Source organism: Plectropomus leopardus, chromosome 21, assembly GCF_026936395.1.
Source record: "Plectropomus leopardus strain MGB_pleo_1.0 chromosome 21, ASM2693639v1, whole genome shotgun sequence".
NCBI lineage: Eukaryota > Metazoa > Chordata > Actinopteri > Perciformes > Serranidae > Plectropomus > Plectropomus leopardus.
The window spans coordinates 21,727,266-21,748,571 of record NC_142196.1 but is presented as its reverse complement, the minus strand read 5'-3'; the positions used below and the strand labels follow the sequence as shown (position 1 = coordinate 21,748,571).

The 21,306-nt window shown below is 36.5% G+C and overlaps 3 protein-coding genes across 3 annotated transcripts; all 3 read right to left on the bottom strand.

Moving 5' to 3' along the window:
* Positions 1-120: 120 nt before the first annotated feature.
* LOC121940397 (ADP-ribosyl cyclase/cyclic ADP-ribose hydrolase 1-like) lies at positions 121-2,786 on the bottom strand. The gene is made up of 8 exons (XM_042483177.2): positions 2,618-2,786; positions 2,406-2,526; positions 2,156-2,291; positions 1,809-1,885; positions 929-1,005; positions 759-845; positions 566-655; positions 121-426 (listed from the first exon to the last, which is right to left on the bottom strand). The coding sequence occupies exons 1-8, from the start codon at positions 2,752-2,754 to the stop codon at positions 372-374; spliced, it is 780 nt and encodes a 259-aa protein (XP_042339111.2). The 5' UTR covers positions 2,755-2,786; the 3' UTR covers positions 121-371.
* A 1,896-nt stretch (positions 2,787-4,682) lies between these two features.
* LOC121960727 (ADP-ribosyl cyclase/cyclic ADP-ribose hydrolase 1-like) lies at positions 4,683-10,942 on the bottom strand. Its single transcript, XM_042510569.2, has 8 exons — positions 10,650-10,942; positions 9,017-9,143; positions 8,788-8,923; positions 7,678-7,760; positions 6,460-6,533; positions 5,434-5,520; positions 5,233-5,316; positions 4,683-5,150 (listed from the first exon to the last, which is right to left on the bottom strand). Exons 1-8 carry the CDS (start codon positions 10,826-10,828, stop codon positions 5,093-5,095), a joined length of 828 nt encoding a protein of 275 aa, XP_042366503.2. The 5' UTR covers positions 10,829-10,942; the 3' UTR covers positions 4,683-5,092.
* A 2,731-nt stretch (positions 10,943-13,673) lies between these two features.
* LOC121961001 (ADP-ribosyl cyclase/cyclic ADP-ribose hydrolase 1-like) lies at positions 13,674-18,529 on the bottom strand. Its single transcript, XM_042510907.2, has 10 exons — positions 18,261-18,529; positions 17,827-17,898; positions 17,614-17,737; positions 16,608-16,734; positions 16,376-16,511; positions 15,075-15,157; positions 14,883-14,956; positions 14,708-14,800; positions 14,072-14,158; positions 13,674-13,857 (listed from the first exon to the last, which is right to left on the bottom strand). The coding sequence occupies exons 2-10, from the start codon at positions 17,876-17,878 to the stop codon at positions 13,761-13,763; spliced, it is 873 nt and encodes a 290-aa protein (XP_042366841.2). The 5' UTR covers positions 17,879-17,898; positions 18,261-18,529; the 3' UTR covers positions 13,674-13,760.
* Positions 18,530-21,306: the final 2,777 nt, after the last annotated feature.

The window sequence follows — 21,306 nt, the reverse complement described above, 5'->3', positions numbered from 1 at the left end:
GTTATTGTTATTGTTATTACATTTTATTTATTCATATTTTCAAGTTTCTTGAATGTAATTTTTTTTTTTTAAAGTGCAATTTTAGTGCCCACCCACTGCAAAACACAAAGATAACTTCACTTGACCTTTTAAAATTTTATTTGAATCTCACATATTCTGATAGCAGTAATAAATAATTTAGCATAATTTTTCAAAGAAAAGCTATATGCCACATGTAGTAAATAAATCTGTCAAAATGACTTTATCTACAAAACATTTAGTAGCACACTAATGAATTTGCAAGGACTGGAAAAAAATTAAAACTCTTTTGTTTTTAGCAGCTGTCTCATGTGTCTTGTGATGTTGTAGTTTGACATTTAGTTCAGATATCTTCACCAGCAGGTTCCACAGGCATAGTTTTCGTTTATGCATTTCCGGATGTGAGATCTGCAGTGAAAAACAACAAAAACAAAAAAGCATGAAGTTTACTGTGTGAAGATGCAAACATACATGTCAGAGGGGAAAACATGGTGCAATGTCACTTATTATCTGCGTGATCAGAAGAGATTATCTGTGCTGAACATACCTCGTCACGTCTCTGCAAGTATAAGAAATTCCTTTGTCATACAGCTCATTCTTTAAATTCTGCAGAGATGCGTCAGTATTGCACTTTTTCCTGAATAAAAGAAACTATTATTACTGTTTCCCAGATGCATACAAAAAAAAATTTTTAAACCCATTTTGGCCAAACCAGCTGAGAAATAACGAGAACTTCTTACACACTGTTGTTGTCAGTGAGCAGAATAACATTGAGGCGCTTCACCCGGGGGGACTGGAGTTTCTTTACCTCAATGCTTGCAAAAATGCTAAACAGCAAAAACAAAAGAGGAATGTTTAGACAGATTGCATCAAAGCAAACCTTTAACATGATGAGTTTAGTGCTTCTTACCTTTTAGGGTCGTATGGTTTTTGGCCACCGCCACCATTTAGCATAGCTGTTACTTCACCAGTTGCATATAGTGCAAACTGCAGACATAAGAATATGATATTAAAGTCTAAAAAAATAAATACAAAAATACTACTGACCAAAATGTGAACACAAAGGGTTACATCTGAATATATTCATTCTGGTAAAAAAGTTTATTTATTGCATCCCTTATTGCATATTTATCAGCTTTATTGCCTAATGTTAGAAAAGTAATAATAAACCAATCAAATATGGATGTGTGGATATATGGATATATAGGTGGATATGACAGTATATGACACTGTCATGATGTATACATCTAAAAACAGTGCATTTAAGCGATGAAAATATACATTTCACAGGTGCAGTAGATGTTGTGACAGAGTTATCGCACAGGGTTGGTTTTGTCATTCAAATGTCTTCAAATACCACAACTTAAGCAATGATTTTGATGTGAGAGCTCAACGGCAAAAGCCACCTTTTATAGTCGTATAATACACCACCTGGCGACATCAACTGAGAAGGCGACCAGATAAACCGCTCACATTGCTACGATCCGCTGCATGATGCTGGATGGCGTCAGGTTGAAACGCTGCTACTAACAAAGTAACATGAAAAGCATGAAGGTAACAATCCATGCCTTTATTGCCTCATGTGCTTTTGTTTACGTCCTGGTGTTGCTTTTGTTGCCTAAACATAACCAAGTGTTTTTGTAGAGTAATCCCAACATGTGCTTGTGTTGACATCACGGTAGCGGCATCCTGAAACGTCAACAGCAGACGTAGGAGGATACCCACTGACAAAGTGGTGATATGTGACAACTTGGGATGAAAACGTGTTGCAATTTCCTGCAGGCACTTACCCTCCTGGAGGCATTTTTCCAGAATGAAATAACGGGATTGTTGTTCTTGTCAATTGTACAAAAAAAGGCGAACGTTTCTAGAAATAACAGGGAGAATGATATTTATAAATGTTCACACCTCATACAAGTAATTGTGATGAATGCCCCAATTTATCCCAATTTTTCAGAAGGATACAAAGCAAACACGTTCTCACGGTTCAATGACTCCTGCCAACCTCATGAGTGTTGTTCTAAGTGCGATTACTGTATTTTGCTGTATTTCAGACAAGTTCATAAACTACAGCTTCCTGAACCAAACAGATCATACTTCTGAGGTTATCCATTGCACAGCGCCTGACAGATCTTACCCTTGCTGCCTTTCAGTCCACACCACCGTTGATTATCCAGCAGAGACCCCAACAGAGTGTCTTCCAGGGTGAAAAAACAATCTCTCTTCTTTGTGAAGTCATGGACCAGCCCTTTTGTGTCACTCCAGAGCATCGTCTAACCCCAAAACAGTCGATATTACATTGTCAAATGTATTACTTTTGCATCATGGAGCTCAATCTGCTTTGATTAATGTGAGTTACAAGCAGTTGTGTGATCGTGCATGTTTACTTGGCTTCTTGGATGTGTGAAGAGAATCTTTTCAAAGAGTGGATCATAGTTTGTCTCAGAAAAGTTAAGTGGGTTCTTATTTACGTAGGCTTTTTCAAAGGTTTCCCATATATCTTGACAGCTAAAAAATAAATGCAAACACTCAGTAGTGGCTGACCATGTTTATTCACAATACTTACTCAAAAGCAAACATTGAATACAGAGAGTCTTACCTGTGGCTTTTCTGCGGGTACTCCTCACATTTCTTTATGAATCTTTTCCTAAACTCGGCTGTGTGAGGAACAAACAGTACCAGGAGAATAACGATAAAGATGCAAACAACACCAACTGCAAAATATTTTTTTTCCATTACCAGAGTCCCTTCTGTTTAAAACAAGTTCAGAGGAAGTTTTGATCTCACTGAGTTGTTTATGTACGAGTGCTTATCAGTGACTTGCGTCAAAGGTCAAAGGTTGTAAAAATAAGGCTGCACCGTCATTATTCTCAGAGGGATGGATGGATATCTATCCCCCTTTTAATAAAACTAGTCGATCATTAATCATTGGTGAGTACAATGAGTGCAAAACTGAAATTGCAAATGTATATTTAGTTTTGCTATATATATGTGTGTGTGTGTGTGTGTGTGTGTGTGTATGTGTGTGTGTAATATAACAAAACTAATTTTGTTTAAAACTATATAACACAACATATATTTTATTTCATAACACATTTTTCCTATAATGCAACTTGCATGTAATCTGCTAAAAAGCAAGAATAAACAAGCTTAGCCTCAACAAAAGGGGAAAAGGGGAAGTTTATATATATATATATATATATATATATATATGTATATATGTATGTATGTATATATATATACATATATATATATACACTTTCCCATAATTACAAAGTGAAAACAGAGTTTAAGAATTTTTAGTAAATGTTTTTAGAAAAGAGAAACTGGTATATATCACATTTCCATTCAGACTCTTTGCTGTGGCACTTAAATTGTAGTTGAGGTGCTTCTCACTCCTCTTGATCATGTGTGAGGAGCTTCCTTGATTGCAGTCCACCTGTTGTTATTCAGCTGATTGTTTAGAACAAAAAACAAGCCGTGCAGTTGAAGGACCCTTCTGCAGAGCTCAGAGACAAGATTCAAATTTAGGGGTGTAAATCTGCTGGGTTCCTAAGAGAACAGTGGACCTCGATCATTCTTAAATACAAGACATTTGAACAACCAGGACTCTTCCTGGAGCTCAGCTTACAGCCAAACGGAGCTCTCACTGAGGCTGACATCCACAGATCCTGTGTGGAAATTAGAAAAACTTCCAGAAAGACAAACATTACTGCAACACACCAGTTTGGGCTTTACGGCTGAGTGGTCAGACCAAAGCTGTTCTTTAATTAAAGACACATAAAAGCACTTTAAGGACTGTGAGAAACAATATTCTGATTAAACAAGAATTTACCAGTTTGACCTTAATTCTAAGTGTCATGTCTGGAGGAAACCAGGCCGCTCATCACCATCCTAAAGGTGAAGCATGCATGTGAAAGCATCGCGCTGTAGCTGCTTCTCTGGGCGTCATGCATTATATAAGTATTATAAAACTTTCTTTTTTATTACAACTTTGATGCTTCAGGGCTGTTCTTATTGCCGGGGCTATTCTTATTTTATATGGCCGTTATACTGCCATGGTATGATTAAACAAATAAAGAACCAAATGAAAGCAGAACATTACAAAAGATGTATGACTTCCTGCAGGTGGTAAAGAGAGCGTCTTATCTAGTCAATAAATGTTTAATATTTAACAATAATATGTAACAAAGATAATGTAAGGTTAAAATTCCACTTAGTAGCTCAAGTTCAACCTAATTGTATTAAGTTTTGTTTTGTTTGTGTTTGTTTGTTTTGGGACAATATGACTATTGGTGCTTTCACAAAATATTTACCCAATGAGATTTTCAATAAATAATCATCAGTGACATGACTTTGATGACTAAGTGATTTAAGGTTTGTCAGAAAATAGCTTAAACAGTCTGCTAAGTTTAGAAAATTACAGCGTTGTAATTTAATGCAGCCTTTAAAAACAGGGAAAAAAACAACATTATGCTATTATGATATCCAAAATCTTAGACCTTATCTATCAAAACATTGATATATCATTGATATATTGCTCAGCTGTACTTTTTGGATGATTCTTATAAAATTTTATCTTTTTCTTTAAAATTTGTCACATAAATAATGATTTTACAGGCAATCATCATCACACTTTAGAATCCAAAGACAATTTCACAGCCTGGTATTTAAACGTTTTATTATAAACATTTCAATTTCTGCCACCAGGTGGGAGTGAGATCATCAGTTGAACATGATTAGATAGCAGCACTGGTATTTAACCCTACAGTACATAGCACTTGTGCCACAACTTAACTCTTTAACACCTGATAAAAAAGCTACCCCCTCAAAATCAGAACCTTTGACAAAATACAAAGGTGCATTGTCATACTGTAAAAATGCATCAGTGGGATTTATATAAAAAATATTTCACATAAAGTCAAACTGGCCCACAGGTGCAAAAATAACAGACCAAATAATAGCACATTATTTAATTTACAAAGACTTTACAGGAAAATGAACTCTGGAAAAATATATTTTACAGCTGGTGATTGTTGTGTCTCGCATCATCTGATATTTGGTGCACGCATCTTCACCAACAGGCTCCACACGGTGTCTCTGGATTAGAGCTGCACTCCTCAAGCTGCTCTCTGCAGACAAAGACACAAATACCATGCAATCAGCGCACTGAGAGGAAACATACATATGATAACCCAAACATCATGTACTTACTCAGCCACTTCCTTGCAGTCATATTTAATTCCATCATCCAGCTCTCTTTGTAAATCCTTTAAAGATGCATTTGTGCAGTTTGTCCTGAAGAGGATGCAAAAAAACATGACTTTCACTGCACAAAACATTCAGACATTAACAATTAAGCAGAAAATGGACATTGATGTTGCAGGAGTCTTGTGTATGAGGAAAAAAGCTTACACATTGTTCTTCTGTGTGACCAAAACAACATTCAGGCTTTTCACTTTGGCGGGGTCGAACCTCTTCACCTCGATGCTCGCAAAAATACTGACAACACAAATAAAAAAAGGACAATTTATTCATCAAAAAAGATAATATACAGGATGTGATATAACTTAAAATAAAGGAACAGGATTTAGATGCATTTCTTGTACATAATTTTCAACAGTGTAATTTTTTTTGTATTACTAAAAAAAGCTTTATAACTGCACTTTCAGCGTCCCCTTGTTTGTATACTGCACAGCACAACACTTAAATAACTCAAGTGTTATTTAAAGGATGTGTGATAATCTCTGGGAATTATTCTCTTGCTGCACAACATCTTTTTTTACAATCATGTAATTTTAATTTAAACTGGTCAGAGAACTATATCCTGAAGAAATCTGCACACACGAATCACTCAGAGCAGAAGTATGATGATTTAAGGCTGATGTGATTGTTGTTTATACCATATATATCTAATCCACAGTGATATATGGATGCTGGTTTTGCTGTTGGTTAGATTGTAATCTGAAACATTAGCCAACCAAACCAAACACAAGCCTACAATGTTAAAAAGTTTTTCTTTTTTTTTTCTAACAAGCGTCAGTGCTAGAACTGCAAGTGGTTAACATTTTCACAGTCCACCTAGACCAAATATGGTAATTACTATAGGGCTTGAGTTGAACCGACTATTCAAAAACAGAAAAATAACTAATGACTAATAGTTGACTGAATTTCTCTGGCTTTTGGGGAGTTTGTCTGACAAAACAGTCGGTTTGACTGTTATCAGGCTATTATCAGTGGTTGTTGGTGTGATCTAAATGTGTTAAAAGGAGTCCACTATTAAGAAGAATGTGATTATCAGTAAGTAAAGAAAATCATGTGACTAAGTTACACAGCATCTTTAGTGCGTCTTTCATTGTCAAAATGTTTGCATGAATTAGAAAGATTTTTCTTCTTCTCTTCTTTTCACTGAAGTCATGAAGGAGCTTCAGAGAAACTCACCTTGCAGGATGAAACGGTGTGGTGATGGAGCCGTTTAGCATCGCGGTGACGTCACCACAGGCAGCCTCTGCAAACTACACAGATCAAGATGACTTTCAAGGAAATTCAATTTAGATTTCAACTGCAGATCTTTTTTTTTTAATTTAGAAAAAAACTACAACTATGCATATTCAGACCCAGACACACCAAAGTGACATCAAAGAACTAGCGGTGACAATAGTGATATAGTTTGTATCTATTAAATGTTCATATCATTGCCAGCGTAAGGCTCAATTTTCTTTAATCAAAATATATTATTCCTGTCATTTTTATTCTTAAACTTGCAACAACCGATTGCCTTAGGCCACGTGAGTGCAGCACTTAAAGATTATGAACACAACTGTAGTCGGAATTTCAAATTCATTTTTTTTTTCCATCCACTATTGTGCAAATATTGGAATTTGGCTTATCCACACAAACATCAGGTGGACAACTTTTTCAATCAAGTGTCAGTGCAGAAAAGAAATGATGAGCTGAAAATCACTTTAAAGTTTTGGTAAAGCTGAGAGAAACTGCAAATTAAAATTTTCTTCTGGTTTATTAGCAACCCCATTAACTATGTCACACTGTTTTCCACATCATAATTTGACACATTTTATTGTAAAAATACCACTTATAGCTGCTTGAAGCTGCTGCACAGCTTGCTGAAAGAGAATAAAACGGTCCCCCTGCACTCACTGAACTCTCTAAGGTGACATGAGATTAGATTTTCCTTCATATCACACATATTTTCAGAGTTTTTATTGTGGTTAACTGCTTGTTTTACATGCTGTTTTTGGTTTGTTTTGTGTTTATGCATGTTCATGTGTGTTTTATACTGGATTAAATCTGTGTTTTCCATTTGTTTTGGTGAATTTGTGGAAAAGTACGTAATGTGTTGGCATTTCTTTGGCAGAATAAAACACAGACAAACCAAACCAGGCTCTTCTGAATGTGTGGGCTGCCACTGCTCGCTCAGGAGAGAGCAGCACAATGTGGCTCCATGGAGACCGACACAAAGCCTCATTGATGAAGAACCAGGCTGAGTGACCCTTTTCTCTCCTCCTCTCCATCAAAATCACTTACGCACCCGGAGATTTCACCTTATGCTTCACATATGTGTTTTTTTAACCGCTGCTTGATCCCACAACTGTCGTGTTTTTGGCAAAAAAAACAACTGTATTCTTGTCAATGACTTACAGCAGTTGAGACTCTGTTCCAGAATGAGCGAACAGTGTTATTCACACAGTCTGTCCATCCTGGGCAGTCGGTCGTGAATGTTTCTAGAGAAACACACACACAGAGTCAAAACTTAATGGATTTTAGTGCAGTGTATAAGATTCAAAACAATTAAAACACCAAATGCCCTCATTAAGACAGAATATAGGTGATTCAAAACATAAACATGGTCAAACAATAAAAACTTAATGCAAAAAAATAAAATAAAGAAAAACAAATGAATGAAACAAGCTTGTACTGCTGTGGTACAAACATTTAAAATATCATATGGATTATAATAAAAACAGTTCTGTATTGGGAGTTAAAGGTCCAATGTCCAATTAACTATATTTCATCACCTGAAAATACGAAATGTTGTGTTTTTTGCTATCTTAGAATAAGCTGTTTATATCTACATAAGGAGGACGTTCCTCTTCCACGGAGCCCACCATGTGGTTGTACAGTAGCCCAGAATGGACAAAAGCAAACACTGGCTCTAGATAGGTCAAGTCCTGTTTTTGTGTCAGTCACCATAGTTCTCCTGCATGCTAAGCACACAGCAAGAAGTTCCAGTTTTGCAACCTCATCACATTCTGTCTGTCCAAATAGTTTTAAAAGCAGAGAGGAAGCTGAAAACATGTTTTGCAGGTAGACAGGAGTTTTGAAGAATCTTTTCTCCCCTTTTCTGGAGACTAATGTTGTTTAGCAAAGAGACGGTAGCTCCTGAACTGTGATTTTTGGTAATATTTCTTGGGCTGTTACTGTTGCACCAGTTGCATGGTGCTTTTAGCCTCATAAATGGGCTTTGAAAATGCCTGACCTGACTTGACAGGCTTTAATATGATACTGTGGGCTTCACAAATAACACCTCTGGCATTTGACACCGGCACGAGATTTTCCTGTCGCAACAGGGCATGAAAGGTTGTTGCTTAAATTATGTTGTAGCGACAAATCACTGAAGACATCTCTTAGGTGTCAGACACTGTACTTTACATATAGTTAAATGACTGCTGCAATCCTTTTTTTATCTTTTAATTTGTTTTGCATATAATAAACTAAAATAATTTATGGAGTTATCATGAAAAGTCTTACCAGTGCTGCCCTCCTTTCCGCACCAGGTTAGACCATTCAGCACAGATCCCAACAGAGTGTCCTCCACGGTGACAAAACAATCTTTCTTCTCAGTGAAGTCATGGACCACATCCTTCGTTTTGCTCCAGAACATCATCTTATTAACCCAAAAACACGGTTGTGAAATGTATGTTTTTGCATCGTAAAAGAGCGAATTATGTGCACAGACAGACAGTGTTGTGTTGCTTACTCTGTTGCATTTTGGTTTGAAGGCAGCTGCGGCAATAAAAGGGTCATAGGCTTCCATGGGAACTTTACACGGGTCCCGCCCGACATAGGCCTGTTCAAATGCATCCCAGACCTTTTCACAGTCATATCTGAAAAATAAAGGACAGTGCTGCTTAGTGACTCAGCTTCACTCTGCTGGAAAAGGCTGAAGGGTACGACCAAGTAGAACCAAGTGGAGCAGGTGCAGACTGTACAAATTACAGTTTATTTATTATATTTACTCACAAACTAGTAAGTATTTGAAACATGAACACAGAGAAACAATTTTACCTGAGAATGCAGTGTCATGGGTGAGAACAACCCAGTCTCTGTGTTGGCATTATACATTTCTGCAAGCCACAGATACGTCACATTTGTACATTTCATACCTATCATATCATATAAACTGACGTAGTACATGAGCTAACTTTGTCACTGAGAGGTGAATGGGATGGTGGATGGCATGCCACCTGTTCAAGACCAGCAACAACACACAACACCAGTTGCTTTTAGTGACACATTGACCATTTGAAGCAGCATTTGTGACACCAAACAAGGTTTTTTTAGTGATCTTTGGCTGAATTTCTATCAGCATTTGTGCTACAACCTGTGGCTGCATTTCCAGTGGTGTTTGTGCCACCAAATGTGCTTTTTAGCAACCCGCAGCTGCATTTCTAGCAGGTTTTGTGCCACAAACATGGGGATTTTTCAGTGGCATGTAACTGCATTGCCATCAGTGTTTGTGCTTCCAAACGTAGGTGGGATTTTTTCTGCAACCTGTGGGTGCCTTTTAAGTAGCATTTGTGCCACTTAACATGTTTGCATTTTTTTTTTATCATGATCTTTTTCCTAACTATATCAAAGTGGTTGTTGGTGAAATGTAAAGAAACAAAGTTTAAGCATATCCTTATGGAGGCCCATCATGTAATCATTGACTAAACCAAACCTTTGGGCTGAAATCCAGCTAAAGCATTAAATTTACTTTCTGTCTTCCCGGATAGCACTTCATATGATTACAATCCTCCACAATTACGTCATAGTAATGTAAATCATTGGTGCATGTCTGGACAAATGCTTGCAAACAAGCATGCACACACTCTAACCCACAGTCATGAAATCTTTATTTCTGCAACTGAATTACCTAAATTGAGGATTACATACACTCTGAGGACAATTTATTAGGTACACCTGCTAAAACTAATGCAGTAATACAACTGTATGCAAAAAATGCTATTTTTGAACTGTTTTAAGTGTTGACTTAACTGTACTGTCATGTTGAAGCATGTAGTTTGTGGTACAGTTGCTTTTACAGAGCACTGATATAAAGTGGATGGATAAAATAATAGAAACACCTGCTACTATCATGCAATACAGATCAACTACATCCTCCTCTAACATGTCCACAAAGTAAAGTTATACTAGACTGCATTTAGTTATAACTAGGTGCACCTAATGAACTGGCAGTTGATTGCATACTTGCACCAAATATTTAGCATATCTTAAATTGCATTCCTAATTTAATTATTCTCAGTCTCAGAGTTGTGTGAGGAAGCCCAGGTCATCGCCGGGTTCATTTTAAACATGATATTCAGTTAAAAAGAAATAAAAACACTTACCCCTTGAACTCCTCACACCTTGCCATGAAAGTTGTCTTCAGTTTGTCCGTGTTCTTCCGGAGCGTCAGTCCCAAAACAACAGCGACGATAATAATGAGCAGCAGCACAGAGACGACAGTTAAAATCAGACAGCGTCTCCTCCGTTTCTTTTCCTGGTGCCGGTACTCTCCTCTCTCCATTTAAAATACCGTAAAAATGTCCCAATTTCAGCGGATGTTTGGCTGGAAAACTGTTGTTTGTTGTAGTGTCTCGCGCTCGGGCGTCTATTTATGGAGGAGCGCACTCAATGTGCGCGCGCACGTGCGCGGACTTGTGGCCATGTAGGCTCTGCTCCAAGAATGATATCTGTAGAGGTGGAGCGGCCCAAACTGAGGTCCGAGGACCACACACTGACCAAGTATATTGCAAATTTGAGGCAGGCCTACATTTAGCTACTTATATTGAGTATCTCCCTTTTTTATATACTTTTTTTTTAAAAAAAAGAAATCATGGTATTTTTTTTTTTTTATATTTTGAAAACTAATAAATATAAGCAATGCTATTTTTTTAATCTGTAGTCCCTGTATTTGAATGTTTCTTTTAAAAAAAAAAAAAAAAAAATCTTTTCTACATTTCAAAGGGAAATATTGTGTCGGCTACTTAGATTCAAATTATTAATGTGAAACACGAGGACTATCAACAAAATCATGATGTCTTACAGGTCAGTTTAGTCAGCAGCAGTATAGAAGTTTATTAAATTAGCTCCTCCTTTACCAGTTGCAACATTAAAGGATGAATATACTCTTGCAGAGTATATCTTCAAGAAAACTTAAATTAAACTCCCTTAAAATTTGCTTCTAATCGAATATATAATTTTAGAAATGCTGAGCTTCAGTAAAATTACAACCAGATAAATAAATAAAATAAAAAAGAAATAAGTAATTAAATGAATAAATACTGAGTTCATTTCACACACTTCACACAATTTAAAAATATATATCATTTATAAAATGTATAATAGATTCAAAATTAAATATTAAGTTAACTGGCCATTCATATTTCCTGTAAATATTTTTCCCTAGATAAAGGTCTAAATGAAGTTTCTTGCAGGAATATAATTGCAGTATACAGAATCAGTCACACCTTAATTAGTCAAATTTATAAGTGATATGCACAAATATTTTACATGTGAAAGTATGGAACCAGGCTACAATAAATCCATCATATGTAATTGAACTACCGTATATTACACTTATTGGTAAATCCAGCTGTGTGTGCAGAGACCGTGCACAAAAGGTGCAGGCATAAACTAGTTTGGATTACTTGCATGTCTGACCTTCCCTTTACTTTGTGGTTTTTTAACTTGGCTGCTCTTGCTCACCTTTTGTTTCAGGCATGTGAGTAAACCAAGGAGCTGTGACAGTAACAGGGTGAAGTTCATGCACGGTTGCGGGCTCAAAGGTTGTGAAATTTCCATCCGTTGTGAACATGTTGAGAAATGTCACACACTTTTTAGTACATACATGACTAAAAGATCAACGGCTGCAGTAAACGGGTTCTTCATCTCTGTTTTGCAGGATGTGAAATGTCTCAATGATCCAATGACACAGCATTAGAATTTAATTTCCTTACCCTAATTTTTTTGCAACATAAATAAATTACATGTATATCAGTGTTAGGAAGTAAGGAAGTAGATTTATTTATGTAATCAAGTGCAATTTTGAAATACTAGATTTCAAAGGCGAAGAATGTACTTTTTAGTTCATCACATTTATTTAGTAACTTAGACAAAGACAAAATACATATAAATAATGGAATGTGTATAATTATAGTTGAAGAATAGGCTTTATTTACAAAGTTAAAAAAATTTGGTTTTAACCTGCTGGGAACAACCTATTGTGACATTTATAAAGGCAGGTAGCTCAGGTTACACGCTGTCTGAGGGTGTGTCAGAGCCTGAGGGCTGATTCTCATGAAAAACTGAGCACATTTAAATCAATACCTGCAACTCTTCTGGATTACATAAGAAGTTCAAAGTCTAAATATCTCCCTTGTGACCTTTAATCTCATAAACACAGACAGCAGAAGAGATGAAGTAGAAAAATGCACCAAAAGTGGCCAAATAGAATTAAGATTTTGACACAGACAGAGCTTCAATATTAGGTAACAATGATCCACTTTGAAGCCATTATTATGTTGGCTAATATTTACCTAAGTGGTGCCTTTCACATTAACTTGCACGGCACCTGAACTTTCAGGAAATTATGAGATCATGTGAGATCTCAAATGAATGTGAGCTAGTTTGCTATTAAATACCATGAAATATGATCTAATTGTGGCGCCTGGAAAAATATGCTTTCGTAACATATGCCCATTTTCCCTAATTTAACATTTAGTTTGATAATTTACTGACACTTTTGATACATGTTATGTACCCGACAGTATAGGCGTCAATAACCTGTGTGAACCTAACTCAACTGTCACAGTCCTCTCTGCCTGTGAACGTGAGCTGACCCCAGTCTCTCTACGAACTCTGCTCAACCTATGAACTGATAACTGTCCCTACTTACCTGCAACCTGATTATGCTCACCTTTGCTCCATTCAACGTGCCAACCTGTGTGACAACACAGAGAGGTGACTGGTCGTTCAAAACTTTGGTGGCTCCTAAATGGGTAATTGTCGATGCTGCAATAGCATCAAATATATCAGAACTGGAGAGTATTTCTTGATTGAAATAAGAGCAAAGAACGGCACTTAAGGCTTCACCCAACTGCCAAGTATCTTTTATAAGTGTCTGCCCATTTCCAAACAGTTTCCATGGATGGCCTTTCAGATGGTTCTGTGCAGCAAACCATCTGGCACATCAGGTTACATTTCACCCCTGAAATGTCGAATAAATTAATACGATCCAGTCGGCAGTGAAGCAGGAGCAACTGGCTTCAGAAACCAGTAAATTCTCTGCAAGGCTTTCTGCTCTAATCTGCTAATGAAATGACATCAGTATAAAGTACGGCGTATTAAGAAAACACTCAATTAACAATCAATTAAGGAAAGCTTCTGAGCAGCGTGTTTATTTTATTCAACTTTAAACAACAATATTAGAATAAATACTGAATCTGTGGAGGATTTCGTTAAACTTGAGGCTCTTTCTGTGTGAGAAGCTTGCTTGCACATGTTTGGCAGGATGTCTCTTTGGGGTTCTGGATGCACTGAAGGATCATCAGGGTCCTGTGGACAAATATTATATTGGTTACTCCAGGGTGCGTCAATCAGGAAGTTCAGTTATTGAACCAAGAACAACATCTGTATCACACTTTATCCATCTGTTTCTCCATCTATATAAATCAGATCAGAAAACATTTCTATGTGTCCGAGGGCTCAACAAATAAGGTATTTTAAATTAATAATAATTTAAATTGAAGGCATTGTTGAGTTCACGTACTGGTCATTGTCTGTGCAAGTCCAGTGGAAACCTCTGGACTGGAGGATCTGGATCAGATCCACAATGGATCCTTCACTACATGATTCTCTGTAGAGGCAGGAAAACAAGAGCCATGATATGTAAATATACCTGTTTACCACCTATTGATAAATCAACTTTTATAAAGCTGTAAATGATGGAAATATCAATTGCTAATACTGGCTTTATTGCTGATTGATAAGAACGAATCTTAGATTGCTGAGCAGCAAACACCCCTCTGTTTTCCCTTTCTGTTTCACTGCAGAGTTCTTGTTGTTGTACATGTTCGTTTTTTTGTTTTTGTTTTTTACAGAGACATCTCTGCATATCCAGCTGGGATTGAGCCACCAAAAGCCAGTTCAGTGTATCCACTAAAAAAACAAAACAAATGCAATTTATCCATAAATTGCAGAAATGTATATTGCATTTATTCTGGAGACAGGCTTGCTTCACTTCTTGTAACTGATTTATAAAACATTGGCATGAAGTGACAACTAAATCATTAGTTGCAACTTAAAAAAAAACTATTCAAGTGTGACTCATTGAAATCAATACTGTTTTATGTGACAGTAATATTTTACTATAATGCAAAGAAACTGTTGTTTTTTTAACCCTCACATTAAAGGTCCCTCCAGATTGGTCACCACCTTTATGTTGACATAGTTCACTCTGCGTGGGTTCAAACTGTCCAGTTCAACACTTCCAAACATGCTGTGAGATACGAAAAGGGGGATTAAATTTACACATACTCAAGCAACACCACTGCTAAATTATTTTATTATGCTCTTTGTACCTTTTCCTGTTGAAGGCGTTGGTAATAGACCCGTTCAGTAAGACAGTGATGTTGCCACATGCCATTTCCGCAAACTAAAAAATGTGAGAAGAAAGTCGCATGAGAGCAGTCATTCCACTGCTGTTCTTGGAGCAGTTTGTTGCATAATGGAAGATAAACAATGCAGCTGTGTGTGTTGGACATTAAACTCACGTTTTTTGAGGCTTGCCTCCATAAGGAATACACCGGATGATTCCTGCATGCCGACCACTCCGGACAAGAACTGAAATCAAAACCTGTGTGTCAAATTCACAGCTATCAGTTAAAAGAAACGTCACCACCTTGATATTATTTTATGAAACACGACTGAATAGTGAGAAGAACAAGTTTAGGTTGTCCTGACATGTAAAGACATCACTACAATAACAACTAAAATACCCTCAGGGCACACAAAAACATTTTGGTGATCAGCTGCAGCTGCCTGAGCGATGATGTTTTCATCTGTTGTACTTTTTTTTTATTGTAAAAAGAGAGAAATGAAATCAAAATGAGTTTGTAAGTGAATGCACTTTTTGTTGTGAAGATTTAAAAAAAATGGTTAAGGAAATTGATGTATTTTGGGTAATTTTGTATATATATTATTTACAAATAAAGCATGCCTTAGAGGTGCTGTATGTAACTCTAGTGGTTTGCTCCAACTACCAACCGAAAATGTCATTATTTGACAACCTGGGATTGAGACTCAACAATCAACTATCTTTCTCCAGAGTCACATATAGCACATTTAAATATTTTTGGCTAAATAAACATCAAGAAATGTCTTATTTACACATCCAGCAGATACATGGAGGGATTACTGATCAGGCCTATTGAGCCTAACCTCTCTTGATCCATGTCTCTCTTTTTTAACTTTTTTATTTTTTTTATAGTTAGTTTGCTTTCTTTCAGCTGTTATAAAGAACTCTTAGAGGTTAATTATAACTTGAAATGCAAGAAAATATGTATCACATTGGTTACTTTTAGTAGGCTTTATCTTTGATATCTCAAAGGAGCAGTAAATGACAAATTAACTCATTCATTAATAACAAATTAAGATTTTATTTCATTAGTTTTACATCGTTTAATGTGTTTTATCTAAACGGGTAGATTTAATTGTATCCCTTTTGGGATACAATTAAATCTACGTCAATTCACGTCACTAAAGAGCAAACTGAGTTACAGTAAATGTTATATCATGATTGAGTTACTGCAGCGTTCCTTAACCCGAAGGTCAGGATTTCTTTAACATCTCAAGGTATAAATGGGAGGGTTTGTGACATAATTTATTTAGACTCAAAGGAAGAACATAGTTGTTTTGCTATTGACAGAGTTAATTTCTAATCTTGCTTGTTTTCTTGTGGGTGTTTTTGAATATCTTTGGTGAAGCTGCACACAGATTATACATAAATGAGACCTCAACTAGTGCAAGCATGTACATTTCAGTCGTCTGTCTTGTTAAACTAGAAAAGACCTACCGGAGTCTTCCTCTTGTCCACACCAAATAAGGTCATTGAACATGTAGCCAACCAGCGTATCCTCCAGCGTCCAGAAGTGACGGAAAACAGCTGCATAGCTGTGCATCAGTGTCCTGGTTTTACTCCAGAAGAGTAACTAATCAGAAGGTAAACATAAAGCAGCTTAAATCAAAAGATTTCCCATCTGATGAATAATTATGAATTTGTATCTAATTCTGGAGTCCGTCCTCACCGAATCACAGGGCCAGGTTTGTGGCATGGCAGAAAACATGTGATAATAATCCTCCACTGTCACATTACAGGAGGACTGACGGACAACCACCTCCTCAAACTGTCTCCAGATCTCCTCACAGTCGTACCTACAATCAGTCAACCAATGTTAGTGTATTGAGAGAAAATTGTAGTACCTGTAGTTTTTTTGATAATTGATAAACAGTAACACTTAATCAATCACATGCAATTATTAGAAACACTAGTAAAAATGGGCAATTAATTTATATAGTGTGTGTGTGTGTGTGTGTGTGTGTGTGTGTGTGTGTTACAGGAAAAAAACTTACATATTTTCTTTTATTTTATGCCCCTCTCAGATCATTTTATTGTTTGTTTTTATTTTTTAAATTATTTATGTATATTATAAATAAATAATTTGATTATGATGATGATAATAACAATAACAATAATAATAATAACAATAACAATAACAATAACAATAATAATAATAATAATAATAATAATAATAATAATAATAATAATAATTATTATTATTATTATTATTATTATTATTATTATTATTATTATTATTATTACCTTATGTTATAGGTAATTTTCTAGTAATTTTTTTTTACTATAACATTTCTAACATTTCTGATGCATGAATGTTGAGGGAGATATTGGATATAATTACCACTGTGAGTAAATACTACTGAAACTAACTCTTAATCAAGCCATTCAAACAAATAAAGGCGTATCACTACATGCCTTTGGTCCAAATGAATGATCACTGACACAGTTTCTGTCTTTCCACAGAAGCACAGAAAAACAAGCCTTTGAACTTCACATCAAACAAGTTTCTGCCTTTCATGTGTGTTTTTGTGCTGCTCTGGTCAATTGTTTGGCGTCTACCAAAATTCTTCTACTTTGGGAGGAAATCTTTCAGCTCAACTCTCTGGTGTTAAAGGTCATGAAGTGCCACAAGACTGTACATGCTTTAACCGAGTAAAAACGATACAATACGTCACCTGAAGCTGGGTTTAACCAGTGTGATGTAACTGTAGCACCTTCCAACCACAATGTCTTTAATGTTTGGGGTAGTCCCCAGATGTGCTCGCAGTTGACCGCGGCAGCGCAGGAACATAATAAACCCTTTGAAAATGGACACAAAGAAAGAATACATTATCTATCACATTTGGGAGGGACTCATCAAAATACAGAAATGTGGTCAAGTTACTCACACAATGTCATGCTGATCAGTACAAAGGACGCAGATGTTTTAGGGGAGCTCATAGTTGTTTGTACACGCCTTACTGTAGGTCAACAACAAAACATTTTCTGTCAGTTTTGGAGTTCACTCCAGGCCAGCAGGTACTTTTCTGGGAACTCACAAGGTGCGTGATTGAGTGGAATTTAATTTCTTTATGGCATGAACAAAATGTGTTTCTTTTTGGCTGTCAAACCTGGCAGCTCTTCAAATGCCCTTCAGGAAATTTAAACACCTAATGACGGGTGACCTTTAGAAAACACTGAACCTCTCTGCGTATCAAAGAGATACACAAACATTTTTTGATTTAAATCACACTGGCTGGCACATGAAATCCTAAAATATCGTGTGAATAAACAGGTGCCTGCTTTTGCAAATGAATTAGAAAATGTAGAAGGAAATGCTCACCTTTTATTCCATGCAGAAGGTTAAAGTGTAACAAATGGTCTCTAGATTGTGATGTTTTTGCTCAGATTTCTGCACAAATTGAGTCCCGTTTTGGTGTGATGTCGTTCCTCTCTGGACTAATGGCTGACATACCCAAGAGACTCTTCTTATATGTCGTCAAACTCCTTACCAGCCCACAGAGGCGTCCTGTACAGATACAAGGCGTGCTTTTTTTCAGCCTCCTGTCGCAAAGAGTCGATTCACATGACTCCCATTATGGTACCAAAAAAAATCTTGCCACACAAAGTGCTGGCTGTTCTCTGTGACATGATGCAGGCTGCAGAGAGGGAAATAACCTATATGTTGTTGTTTTCAACACTGAGTTACGAAATGAAGTTGATTCAGAGGGCAATTTGTACAATATGTCCCACAATGAGACTGCAGTATTTGTTAAAAACATTAACTGAAATTTTGCATTTAGGTTTTACTGGAAAAACTGTGAGACTGTGAGAAACTGTGAGAACACAATATCGTTCATATAGGTTAGCAACAATAATAACAATAACAGCAATAACACATATACTTTTGAGGTTGTACCTCTATTTGCAATGCTTCAGTACTAAGAATTACTCCATTGTGATACTTTTAAAGCATGCATGCATTCATTCTTATTATTACCTTACTTCATTTGTGCATCTGCTGCAGCGATTAAAATCTTAGGAACTACGTGGTTGCATTTGTTAGGCTAAAACTTAGGCAGCCGCCAAAAGAATATGTTGAAATTGTACGTTTCTGCAAACTATGAATATATAACATTGGTACGTATCATTTCATTCCTAAATTGGCGTAGTGTGTAGTTGTCATCAGAGGCTGGAGGAGATAGTGGCTGGCGTGACACATAGACATCGCCTGCTAAACTGCAGACCACTGTCCGAGCCCAACAAACAACAAAACTGAGCAAGTCATTGCTGTGTTTCCAGTGAGTTTTCAGCCCTCAGTTGTGTTTTTTAGCCACCCTTGGCTGTTTCTCAATCCACTTAGTATGAGTACCGTACCAGAGAGGTTTTGTTGTGTTCTCAGGACCTCTTTATGCTCTCTGTCCCAAACGCTTGGACAGATATTTGGAAAAGGGCTTTTAGGTATTCTGCACCCTCAGCCTGGAATTTGTTGCAGAATAATTCAAGGAGCTGGTGTCATTAAATGTTTTTAAATCTAAAATCAAAGACTTAGAGGCAGATCCTATAGGATCTTGGTGTTTTTCGCCTGCCAGGTTGCAGAACTGACTCCCAGAAAGTTATCTTTTGACTCATAATTCTTTTTTAATGTGAATTTTAGTGCTTGTGAATTGTCTTTTGTCTCCCCTTGTGTCTCTGTCTGCAGTTTTGTGTTTTTACTGCTGACTGTCTTGGCCAGGTCTCCCTTGAAAAAGAGAATCCTAATTTCAATGGGACCAATCGAATAAAGGTTAAATAAATAAAAATAATAAATTTAACTCCCCCAAAAGCCCCCATAGCATGGATGTTTTTGTGACTCTTGGCTTTATTCCAGCTGTTTTCAGACTCCAAACAGGTGTGTTTTTTAGAGATCCATCACTGTGAATCCTGTGGCTTTTAAGCCCCTAAGCGTGTGTGCTTTTAGCAAGTTAATGCTGTGTCTCCTGCTGCTTTGATGCTCCCAAATGTGGGTGTTTTTTAAGCCCCCAGTGCCTCTTTTAGCAGCTTGCAGCCCCCAAACACAGGTATTTTAAGTGACCCATTGCTGTCTTTCCAGCTGGGGGAAAAGGACTGCAAAAAGTGGTTGTTTATTTCCTGACACATCAATGATGGGTTAGTCTACTGACACACATAAGACAGCAAACATTACAAAACATCAGCACGTTAGTATGTAGACTTAGTTTGAAGCTCCACTGTGCCTTTAAGCGCAGCCTCACAGAGTCTCAACTGTGGAGCTGCTTATCAGGGTGTGACGAAAGAAAATAATGAAAGGATACATTTAATCTTCAACGCCTACTGTTTTCAAAATACCACAGATTTGCCAAAGAGGATTGTGCAATTAACTGTCTAAACCAGTGGTGAATTGTCAAGACATTAGCTCAAGTGCTAAAAACTTGAGCGACCTGTACTTTACTTATTTCCATGCAATGCTCCTTTGTACTTCTACTTCACTACAACTCAGAGGATCATGTATACTTCATAGCGTGCTACATTTATTTGACAACTTTAGTTACTTTTTATGAATACAAAATGTAAATTGAAATGACATCCACCTTCACCAGCTTGAAAACACATTAATGCATCAATTCTATCTAATAATATGATGTGTTTAATTTTGAAATGGACTATTCTGTGTAATGAATACTTTAACTTTATTTTTTTTATGTTAATACTTCTATGCATGAGTAAAATGTACGACTTTCACTTTTAACAGAGTATGTGTACACTGTACTATTGATACTTTTAGTTAACCCTTTGAAACCTAAAAAAGTAAGGATATGACCTAAAAGAGTGCTTAAAAATATAATATTTCTGTAACATCATTTTAAATCTGTAATTATGATAATTATAGTTTCTGCTTAGCTTTTTCTTTTTTCTACTGACATTCTTCCATAGCTTTAATTTAAAACGTCTTATTTTTTTTTCAATATTTTGAACCTTAGATAGTTTCATGTTATGTTTGTCATCACATGAACGGAAAATTGCTCCTAAACTGTGATCTGTTGTGATCATCATTATACTGTCTTGTCTTAAAATATATAAGGAACGTTGTTTTAGGTTGGAGGAATTAGTTTAAACATATGCCTAGCTGTTGCCAGACTGCTCATTAAATGCTCATGGTTATTTAAAATTTCTGCCCTCTCTCAGTGAGATAAAGGCCGTTGAGTTTAAATATTTGGATGAGATAGTGCCTTTGTGTTTTTAAAACTAATTGCTTAAATCATGCTCTGCACAGACGGACAGAACATCTTCATGAGGTTAAAAACCGAATATAGCCTCCAAGAAAAGGAAGCCAAAGTATGATTCAGAGCTGAAAGCACTCTTTTCATACATTTTGCCCCACTGACAAAAAC

Excerpts from the sequence above, each read along its gene's own strand:
- LOC121961001 (XM_042510907.2), bottom strand. The coding sequence starts at position 17,878 with ATGAGCTCCCCTAAAACATCTGCGTCCTTTGTACTGATCAGCATGACA. Across the intron at positions 16,512-16,607 it reads AAACCTGGCCCTGTGATTCG|TTACTCTTCTGGAGTAAAAC; the intron begins GTGAGGACGGAC and ends CCTTCTGATTAG. Across the intron at positions 14,159-14,707 it reads AATCTGGAGGGACCTTTAAT|AGAATCATGTAGTGAAGGAT; the intron begins GTGAGGGTTAAA and ends CTGCCTCTACAG.
- LOC121960727 (XM_042510569.2), bottom strand. The coding sequence starts at position 10,828 with ATGGAGAGAGGAGAGTACCGGCACCAGGAAAAGAAACGGAGGAGACGC. Across the intron at positions 7,761-8,787 it reads CGGAAAGGAGGGCAGCACTG|AAACATTCACGACCGACTGC; the intron begins GTAAGACTTTTC and ends GTGTTTCTCTAG. Across the intron at positions 5,151-5,232 it reads GACTGCAAGGAAGTGGCTGA|AGAGCAGCTTGAGGAGTGCA; the intron begins GTAAGTACATGA and ends CTTTGTCTGCAG.
- LOC121940397 (XM_042483177.2), bottom strand. The coding sequence starts at position 2,754 with ATGGAAAAAAAATATTTTGCAGTTGGTGTTGTTTGCATCTTTATCGTT. Across the intron at positions 1,006-1,808 it reads GGAAAAATGCCTCCAGGAGG|TTTGCACTATATGCAACTGG; the intron begins GTAAGTGCCTGC and ends TTATGTCTGCAG. Across the intron at positions 846-928 it reads AAACCATACGACCCTAAAAG|CATTTTTGCAAGCATTGAGG; the intron begins GTAAGAAGCACT and ends TTTGCTGTTTAG.